Raw genomic sequence first — 10,457 nt, forward strand, 5'->3', positions numbered from 1 at the left:
CTGTCTTCTCCCACACAGCCAATTCAAATCCAGTTTACAATCTCTCCATGTATACTAGTGTCTGGAAATTTAGAACTAACCTCTTATGTGGGACCTTGTCAACGGCCTTACAAAAGTCCTAGTAGACAACATCCACAACCTTTCCTTCATATGCATTCTTGGTAACCTCCTCGAAAACTACTACAGGATTCATTAAACACGATCTACCACATACAAAGCCATGCTGACTATCTCTAATCAGCCCTTGGCTGTCCAGATCCTTGTATATCCAAATCTCTCAGAACAACTTCTGATAATTTACCTACTACTGATGTCAGGCTCAATGGCCTGTAATTACCTGGTGTACTTTTGGAGCCTTTTTCAAACAACGGAACAACATGAGCTACCCTCCAATCCTCCGGCACCGCACGCGTGGATGATGACATTTTAAATATTTCTGCCAGGGCCCCTGCAATTTCTACACTAGTCTCTCTCAAGATCGGAGAAAATATCATGTAAGGCTCGGAGATTTATCTACCTTTATTCGCTGTAAGGCAGCAAGCCGCTCCTCCTCTTTAATCTCTATATGTTCCATGTCACTACTGTGTGTTTGCCTTAATTCCATATCCGCTATGCCAGTTTCCTGAGTAAACACTGACGCAAAAAAACTGTTTAGGATCTTTCCCAGCTCGTGAGGCTCCACACACAGACGACCACTCTGATCTTCTAGGGGACCAATTTTGTCCTTTACTATCCTTTTACTCTCAATATACTTGTAGAAACCCTTCGGGTTTACCTTCACATTATCTGCCAAAGCAACCTCATGTCTTCTTTTTGCCTTCCTGATTTCCTTCCTTAGTATTTGCTTACATTTTCTATACTCTTCAAGTACCTCATTTGTTCCTTGTTTCCTATAGCTGCTAAACACCTACTTAAGCAGATCGCCAATATCCCTTGAAAACCAAGGTTCCCTCTGCCTGTTAACTTTGCCTTTAATCCTGGCAGGAACATGCAAACTCTGCACTCTCAAAATTTCACCCTTGAAGGCGTTCCACTTACTGAACACATCGTTGCCAGAAAACAACTTATCCCAATCTACTCTTCCCAGATCCTCTCTCATTTCCACAAAATTGGCCCTTCTCCAATTCAGAACCTTAACTGGTGGACCAATCCTATCCTTATCCATAATTATCTTGAAACTAATGACATTATGGTCACTGGACCCAAAGTGTTCACCTACACATACTTCTGTCACCTGACCTGTCTGGTTCCCTAACAGGAGATCAGGTACTGCACGCTCTCTCGTTGGTACCTCAATATATTGATTTAGAAAACATTCCTGAACACATTTGACAAACTCCACGCCTTCTAAACCTTTCTCAGAGTGGGATTCCCCGTCAATATGTGGAAAGTTAAAAACCACTACGATTACAACTTTCTGTTTCTTACATTGGTCTGCTACCTCTACAGATTTGCTCCTCCAATTCTCTCTGACTATTGGGCGGTCTATAATACAACCCTATTAGTGTGGTCACACCTTTCCCGTTCCTCAGCTCCACCCATATGGCCTCTTCTCGACGAACCCTCCGGGCTGTCCCGTCTACGCGCAGCTGTGATATTCTCCCTGACTGGTAATGCCACTCCTCCCCCTTTCATCCCTCCCCCTATCACGTCTGAAACAATGGAAACCCGGAACATGAAACTGCCAGTCCTGACCCTCCTGCAAACCAGGTCTTACTAATAGCAATAATATCAAAATCATCATGTGCCAATCCACGCCCTAAACTCATCTGCCTTACCGACAATACTCCTTGCATTGAAATAGATGCACCTGAGAACATTTCTATCACGTACAAAACTTTGATTTCTGTCTATACAAGCAGTCCTCGTATGACACTTATCATCCTCCAGCTCACTATCTGCTCTCACACTCTGGTTCCCCTCCCCAGGCAATCTAGTTTAAAACTCCCGGAGCAGAACTTGCTAACTTACTGGCAACGATATTAGTCCCCTCCAGTTCAGGTTCAAACTGTCCAATTCGAACGGGTCCCAGCTCCACTCGAAGAAAGCCCAATTGTCCAGAAACATGAACCCATCCCTCATGCACCATCCCCTCAGCCACGTATTTAGCTACATTATCTTCCTATTTCTAGCCTCACTAGCACGTGGCACAGGTAGCAATGCACCTGTGAGATCTCGCTTTCTCAACCCCCTTTCAAGCTCTGGGCTCTCTGTTCCCACTCCCCCTTCCTTCCAACTGTTGGATCTCTCCTCAGCAACCACCTTCCTCCTGTGGGATCTCTCATCCCCATCCCCCTTCCTTCTGTGGGATCTCCCTTCCCCATTCCTTCCTGCTGTGGGATCGTCCATCCCCATCCCACTTCCTGCCGTGGGATCTCTCTTCTCCATACCCCTTCCTCCTATGGGCTCCCTGTTCCCCATACACCTTCCTCCTGTGGGATCTCTCATCAGCAGCTCCCTTTCTCCTGATGAATCGCTCTTCCCCATCCCCATTCCTACAGTGGAATCTCTCTTCTCCAACCCCCATGCTCCTGTGGGATCTCTCTTCCTCATCCCCTTTCACCCTCTGGGGCCTCCGTTCCCATCCCACTTCAATCTGTTGGATCTCTCTTCCCCATCCCCCTTCCTCCTGTGGGATTTAAACTCCCCACCCCTTTCTTCCTGTGGGATCTCTTTTTCCTATCCCATTTCCTACAGTGGGATCTCTCCTCCCCATCCCCCTTCTCCTGTGGGATCTCTCCTCCCCATCCCCCTTCCTCCTGGGGGATCTGTCTTCCCCATCCCCCTTCCTCCGGTGCGATCTCTCTCGTGCATCCCCCTTCCTCCTATGGGCTCTCTCTTCCCCGTCCCCCTTTCTCTTGTGGCATCTCTCTTCCCCATTCCCCTTCCTACTGTGGGATCTCTCTTCACCATCTCCCTTCCTCCTGTGGGAACTCTTCCCCATCCCCCTTCCTCCTATGGGATCTCTCTTCCCCATCCCTTTAGCTGGAGTGGGTCTATTTCAAAATTTCCCATTGACATTTCTGCTTTTCGAACATTTTTCTCTCCATCGGGGAATGGGACAGAATATGTGGAGTTCACAGGGTCATACCGACAGACGATATTACTGACATTCGGCGAATACCCTGGAGCTGGGCAGTGAGGGACATTGACTGTGATGTGAACTCCGATCGGTGATTTACTGAAGATTTTAATGTTTCCTGAAATATCCGAGTGAGAGAAATCCCCTCAGACCCACGGTTTGAATCACTTTGTTCATCAATCTGTCTGTTTGCGTTTAGACTTGGGCGGAATGAACTGGGAGATTCAGGAGTGAAAATGGTGTCTGCAGCTCTGAGGAACCCGGAGTGTAAAATACAGAAACTGGGGTAAGTACCAGACTGTGGGAGATTGTGTTTACAGTCACTGGATGTCTGACACTGAATATTAACGTGATCAGTAGAAACAAAGAAAACATAGAAAACATACAGCACAATGCAGGCCCTTCAGTCCACAAAGCTGTGCTGAACATGTTTCTATCTTGGAATTTCCCATAGCCGTCCATACTTCTAAGCTCCATGTAGCCATCCTGGAGTTAAAAGATCCTATCGTTTCAGCCTCCACCACCGCCGCCATCAGCCCATTCCACGCACTCACCACTCTCTGTGTAAAAAAACTTACCCCTGACATCTCCTCTGTACCTACTTCCAAGCACCTTAAAACTATGCCCTCTCGTGCTAGCCATTTCATCCCTGGGGAAAAGCCTCTGACTATCCACATGATCAATGCCTCTCATTATCTTGTACACCTCTATCAAATCACCTCTCATCGTCTGTCACGCCAAGAGAAAAGGCCGAGTTCACTCAACCTGTTCTCATAAGGCATGCTCCCCAATCCAGGCAAAATCCTTGTAAAACTCTTCTGCAAACTTTCTATCGCTTCCATGTCCTTCCTATAGTGAGTTGATCAGAACTGAGCACAGTACTCCAAGTGGGGTCTGACCAGGATCCTATATAGTTGCAACATATAACTATATAACCATAACAGCAAGGAAACAGGCCATGTTGGCCCTTGTCGTCCATGCCGAACACTTACGCTCACCTAGTCCCACCGACCTGCACTCAGCCTATAACCCTCCATTCCTTTCCTGTCTATATATCTATGCAAATTTACTTTATATGACAATACCGAACCTGCCTCTACCACTTCTACTGGAAGCTCATTCCATACAGCTCCCACTCTCTGAGTAAAGAAATTCCCCCTCGTGTTACCCTTAAATTTTTGCCTCCTAACTCTCAAATCATGTCCTCTTATTTGAATCTCCCCTATTCTCAATGGAAAAAGCCTATCCACGTCAACTCGATCTATCCCCCTCATAACCTCTCAACTCTTAAACATTACCTCTCGACTCTTAAACTCAATCCCACGACTGATGAAGGCCAATGCACCGTACGCCCTCTTAACTATAGAGTCAACCTGCATAGCAGCTTTGAGTGTCCTACGTACTCGGACCCCAAGATCCCTCTGATCCTCCACACTGCCAAGACTTACCATTAATACTATATTCTGCCATCATATTTGACCTACCAAAGTGAACCACTTCACACTTATTTGGGTTGAACTCCATCTGCCACTTCGCAGACCAGTTTTGCATCCTATCAAAGTCCCATTGTATCCTCTGACAGCCCTCTACACCCCCAACCTTTGTGTCATCATCAAATTTACTAACCCATCCCTCCACTTCCTCATCCAGGTCATTTATAAAAATCACAAAGACTTGGGGTCCCAGAACAGATCCCTGAGGCTCTCCACTGGTCACCGGCCTCCATGCAGTATATGACCTGTTTACAACCGCTCTTTGTCTTCTGTGGGAAAGCCAGTTCAGGATCCACAAAGCAATGTCCCCTTGGATCCCATGCCTCCTTACTTTCTGAATAAGTCTTGTATGTACCTTATCAAATGCCTTGCTGAAATCAATACACACTGCATCTTCTTCCTTCCTTCATCAATGTGTTTAGTCAAATCCTCAACAAAATCATTCAGACTCGCAAGGCACAACCTGCCTTTGACAAAGCCATGCTGACTATTCCTATTCATATTTTACCTCTCCAGATGTTCATAAATCCTACCTCTCAGGATCTTCTCCATTAACTTACCAACCACTGAAGTAAAACTCACTGGCCTATAATTTCCTGGGCTATCCCTACTCCCTTTCTTGAATAAGTGAACAAAATTCGCAACCCTCCAACCCTTCGGAACCTCTCATGCCCTCATTGATGATGCAAAGATCATCGCCAGAGGCTCATCTTTCAACAGTAGCCTGGTGTACACCTCTTCAAGTCGGGGTGACTTATCCTACTTGATGCTTTGCAAAAGCTCCACGACATATTTCCTATTGTCTACATTCTCAAGCTTTTCAGTCCACTGCAATTCATCCCTACAATCGCCAAGACCCTTTTCCGTCATGAATACTGAAGCAAATGGTTCATTAAATACCTCTGCTATTTCCTCCGGTTCAATGTGCTCTTTTCCATTGTCACACTTGATTCGTCCCATCCTCTCACATCTTATCCTCTTGCTCTTCACGTACTTGCAGAATGCTTTGGGGTTTTCCTTAATCCTGTCCGCCAAGGCCTTCTCATGGCCCCTTCTGGCTCTCCTGATTTCATTCTTAAGCTCCTTCCTGCTCGTCTTATAATCTTCCAGATTCATATCTTTACCTAGTTTTTTGAACCTTTAGTAAGCTCTTCTTTTCTTCTTGACTAGATTTACAACAACCTTTGTGCACCACGGATCTTGTCCCCTACCGTCCTTTCCATGTCTCATTGGAGTGTACCTTCTCAGAACCCCATGCAAATATCCCTTGGACATTATCTACATTTCTTCGGTACATTTCCCTGACAACATCTGTTTCCAATTTATGCTTACAAGTTCCAACCTGATAGCCCCATAGTTCCCCTTACTCCAATTAAAGGTTTCCCTAACTTACCTGATCCTATCCCTCTCTAATGCAATGGTAAAAGAGACAGAATTGTGATCACTATCTCCAAAATGCTCTCCCACTGACAGACCTGACACCTGACCAGGTTCATTTCCCAATACCAGATCAAGTACAGCCTCCCCTCCTGTAGGCTTATCTACATATTGCGTTAATAAACCTTCCTGAACAGACCAAATAAACTCCACCCCATCGAAACCCTTCACTCTAGGGAGATGCCAATCAATATTTGGGAAATTAAAATCTCACACCTCAACAACCCTGTTATTAAAATTCCTTTCCAGAATCTGTCTCCCTATCTGCTCCTCGATGTCCCTGTTACTGTTGGGTGGTCCATACAAAACACCCAGTAGAGTTATTGACCCCTTCCTGTACCTAACTTCCACCCACAGGGATGTAGTAGACAAACCCTCCATAACTTCATCCTTTTCTGCAGCCATGACACTATCTCTGATCAACAGTGCCACGCCCCCACCTCTTTAGCCTCCCTCCCTGTCCTTTCTGAAACAATTAAAGCCTGGCACTTGAAGTAACCATTCCTGCCCCTGCACCATCCAAGACTCTGTAATGACCACAACATCATAGCTCCGAGAGCTGATCCACGCTCTAAGCTCATCCGTTTTATTCATCATACTCCTTGCATTAAAATAGACACATCTCAAACCATCGGACTGAGTGCCTCCCTACTCCATCACCTGCGTATCTTCCCTTTCACACTGTCTCCAAATTCTCTCTATTTGTGAGCCAACCTCCCTCTCCTCCGTCACGTCAATTTGGTTCCCTCCCCCCAGCAATTCTAGTTTAAACTCTCCCCATTAGCCTTAGCAAACCTTGCTGTCCGTATATTAATATACGGGATTCAAGTGCAACCCGTCATTTTTGTACAGGTCACCCCTGCTCCAAAAGAGGTCCCAATGATCCAGAAATCTGAATCCCTGCCTCCTGCTCCAATCCCTCGACCACGCGTTTATCCTCCACCTCATCCTAATCTTATTCTCACTGTCACGTTGGACAGGCAGTGATTCCGAGATTACGACCTTTCAGGTCCCGCTACTCAACTTCCTTCCGAACTCCCTGTAGTCTACTTTCAGGACATCTTCCCTTTTCCTACCTATGTCATTGTTACCAATATGTACCATGACCTCTGGCTGTTCTCCCTCCCACTGCATTATATCTTGGACGTGATCAGGAAATCCTGGACCCTGGCACCTGGGAGGCAAACTATCATCCGTCTCTTTCCTGCGTCCACAGAAACACATTCCTGACCCCCTGGCTATAGTCCCCCACCACGACTGTCTTCCTCTTCCTTTCCCTGCCCTTCGGAATCACAGGGACAGACCCTGTGCCAGAGGCACTGACACTGATGCTCCCCAACCCCGTAGGCCAGCCCTCTCCGGCAGTATTCGAACAGGATTACTTATTGTCAAGGGGTACAGCCACAGGAAACTAGTACCTGTTTCTTGCCCTTCCCTCTCCTGACTGTGACCCAGTTCCTCAGTCTCCCGTGATCCCGGTGCGACCACCTGCCTGTAACCCCTCTTTATCACCTCCTCGCTCTCCCTGACCAGACGAAGGTCATCGAGCTGCATCTCCAGTTCCCTAACTCGGTCCCTAAGAAGCTGCAGCTCAACACACCGGGTGCAGATGTTGCCGTCCAGGAGGCTGGGAGTCTCCAGGATCTCCCACATCTGACACCGAGCACAGAAAACCAGCCTCACACACATACTCTCTGTATTGTAAACAGATAACCTACCTCGCCTCGACCCTTTATCGCCGAAGCCCCGTTGAGCCAAAGCCTTCCTACTCTGTCTCCCGCTCCTCCGACGCTCGCTCTGTAAATCTGTCTTCTTTTTAAACTCTTCTCGCTGTTCTCACTGGCCGACTTGCGCAGTCGTGCTGAAGAAAAAAAATCAGTAAATTGTGTTACTGATAAACACTGGTGATTTGTCCCGTCCCCTGTCTCTCTGTGTCCTTCACCCTCTCTCTCTCTCATCCCCAGGCTGTACAATGTCCGTCTCACAGATTCTGGTGCCGAGGATCTCGCCTCCGCTCTCAGTGCAAACCCATCACTGACGGAGCTGAACCTGAACAATAACAAACTGGGAGATTCAGGAGTGAATTTGGTGTCTGCGGCTCTGAGGAATTCAGAGTGTCAGATACAGAAACTGGTGTAAGTACCAGACTGTGGGAGATTGTGTTTACAGTCACTGGGTGTCTGACACTGAACATTAATGTGACCAGTAATTGTGTTACTGATAAACACTGGGGATTTGTACCGTTTCCTGTCTCTCTGTGTCCTTCACCCTCACTCTCTCTCATCTCCAGGCTGAGGGGTGTCGGTCTCACAGATTCTGGTGCCGAGGATCTCGTCTACGCTCTCTGTACTATCCCATCACTGACGGAGCTGGACCTGAGTGAAAATAAACTGGGGGATTCAGGAGTGAAACTGGTGTCTGCGGCTCTGAGGAACATGGAGAGTAAAATACAGAAACTGGGGTAAGTACCAGACTGTGGGAGATTGTGTTTCCAGTCACTGGGTGTCTGACACTGAACATTAATGTGATCAGTAATTGTGTTACTGATAAACACTGGGGATTTGTACCGTCTCCTGTCTCTCTGTGTCCTTCACCCTCACTCTCTCTCATCTCCAGGCTGAACCAGGTCGGTCTCACAGATTCTGGTGCCGAGGATCTCGTCTCCGCTCTCAATACAAACCCATCACTGACGGGGCTGAACCTGGAATCAAACTCTCTGACAGACCGATCTGTCCCCGCTCTCCGCCGCCTCATTATGACCCTCCCGAATCTGAAGCGGATCGGGTGAGTGTTTGTGTTCATGTTCAATGTGATAAAATATCAGCGGATCCGCGGGTTTTCTGGTGATATTTGTCTGTGAGTGTTGTTGAAACATTAACCCCGGTCCCCTGTTTCTGACACTGTTGTGTAATCTGTTTATTTCATCATTATTCTCCCATCTGTTTCAGTCTGTTCTGGAATCGGTTCAGTGAGAACGGGGAGGAGGAACTGAAACCTCTGCAGGGAGTCAGACCCGGACTGACAGTGGATCTGTGAACATCTGAATGTGGGGAATCGGTTCAGTGCGACCGGGATGGAGGAACTGAGATCTCTGCAGGAACCCAGACCCGGACTGACAGTGTGGACCGTGTGAACATCTGAATGTGGGGAATCCGTTCAGTGAGACCGGAGAGAAGGAACTGGGATCTCTGCGGGAAGTCAGACCCGGACTGACAGTGTTCCTGTGAACATCTGAATGTGTGAACATCCCCGCCCGCGGGATGAGGACATTTTGGCCGATTCCCCGCCCTCCCCGTTATCTCCCACCCTTACCTTTAATGGCCGCGCGCCTGGTTCAACTCCCAACGTCTTTAACAGAACCGGCTCAGGCCTCACGCTGTGTGTCGCTCAGAACGGTCCCGCCGTGACGTATTTCTGCCTGTTGTCCGACGGTGCGTGTTCCAGACTCCCGCGTGATACCCCGGAAAATTACCCAGACAGGAAGAGCCCGGGTTCCAGGGCTCAGTCTGGGACACAGCTGTCCCGGGGTGGGATTATCCCGGGAGAGAATCCTTTTGCTCCCTTTGCTGAGGACGGTGCATTCGGCTGTCTGGCCGATATAATGATGTTAAATGGACAAATCCCTCGGCAGTGACCCTGGATCTGCAGCGATCCCGGACACGGCCCTGAAGTGTGATTTTATAATCATTGGTTCCCCAATGCAGAGTGACGGTGAGAAACGGGACTGATTATTCAACCGGTCACTCCTTGTCTCCGGTCAGTTAATTGTGTGTGACTGTGAGTGAGTCGGGAGCAGCTTATTTATTCACACACGTCAGCAGCTCACACATTGTTTAATTTACATTTGTCATGATGAAATCAATAAACCGCTGTAACTTCCTGTCCTGGTGCCGGACTCGAGTTTTATTTGAGGTTTCTGTTGCCCCCCGCACCCTGTGCACTGCAACAGTGGGTCGGAGCTCCTCACACTGACACAGTAGCGTCTCAGCTCCAGGCTGAGGGAGGTCGGACTGGCAGAGTCTGGGCGCCCAGGATCTCACCTTCAACAAAGCCCCTTCCTGGCTAACTGATCCCCGCAGACAGATAAAATTGATGATAATATCACACGTGAGACCACTGAGGTCCCGAGTACGAAACTGATCGGGTGTGGAATACCGGCTTTACACACGGAGTGAAGCTCCCTCCACACCGTCCCATCACACACTCTCGGGGTCAGACACAGAGTGAATCTCCCTCCACACCATTCCATCACACACACCCGGGTTCAGACACAGAGTGAATCTCCCTCCACACCGTCCCATCACACACACCCGGGTACAGACACAGAGTGAATCTCCCTCCACATTGTCCCATCACACACACCCGGCTTCAGACACAGAGTGAATCTCCCTCCACACCGTTCCATCACACACACCCGCGTTCAGACACAGAGTGAATTTCCCTCC

At 48.1% G+C, this 10,457-nt stretch overlaps 1 protein-coding gene across 2 annotated transcripts in view; it reads left to right on the forward strand.

The window, feature by feature from the left end:
- Nucleotides 1–10,457, forward strand: part of LOC132389322 (NACHT, LRR and PYD domains-containing protein 12-like) — a 128,677-nt gene that overhangs the window by 17,227 nt on the left and 100,993 nt on the right. The window contains exons 6-10 of one of the 2 annotated variants that reach the window (XM_059961838.1): nucleotides 3,282–3,368; nucleotides 7,977–8,147; nucleotides 8,303–8,473; nucleotides 8,629–8,796; nucleotides 8,961–10,332. The exons of the other annotated variant lie outside the window; for it this stretch is intronic. Coding sequence (XP_059817821.1) covers nucleotides 3,282–3,368; nucleotides 7,977–8,147; nucleotides 8,303–8,473; nucleotides 8,629–8,796; nucleotides 8,961–9,048 — 685 coding nt within the window. The 3' untranslated portion in view covers nucleotides 9,049–10,332. Of the gene's footprint in view, nucleotides 1–3,281; nucleotides 3,369–7,976; nucleotides 8,148–8,302; nucleotides 8,474–8,628; nucleotides 8,797–8,960; nucleotides 10,333–10,457 lie in introns of those variants that run through there. 2 annotated transcript variants of the gene reach the window in all.

Source organism: Hypanus sabinus, unplaced genomic scaffold (assembly GCF_030144855.1).
Source record: "Hypanus sabinus isolate sHypSab1 unplaced genomic scaffold, sHypSab1.hap1 scaffold_530, whole genome shotgun sequence".
Classification (NCBI taxonomy): Eukaryota; Metazoa; Chordata; class Chondrichthyes; order Myliobatiformes; family Dasyatidae; genus Hypanus; species Hypanus sabinus.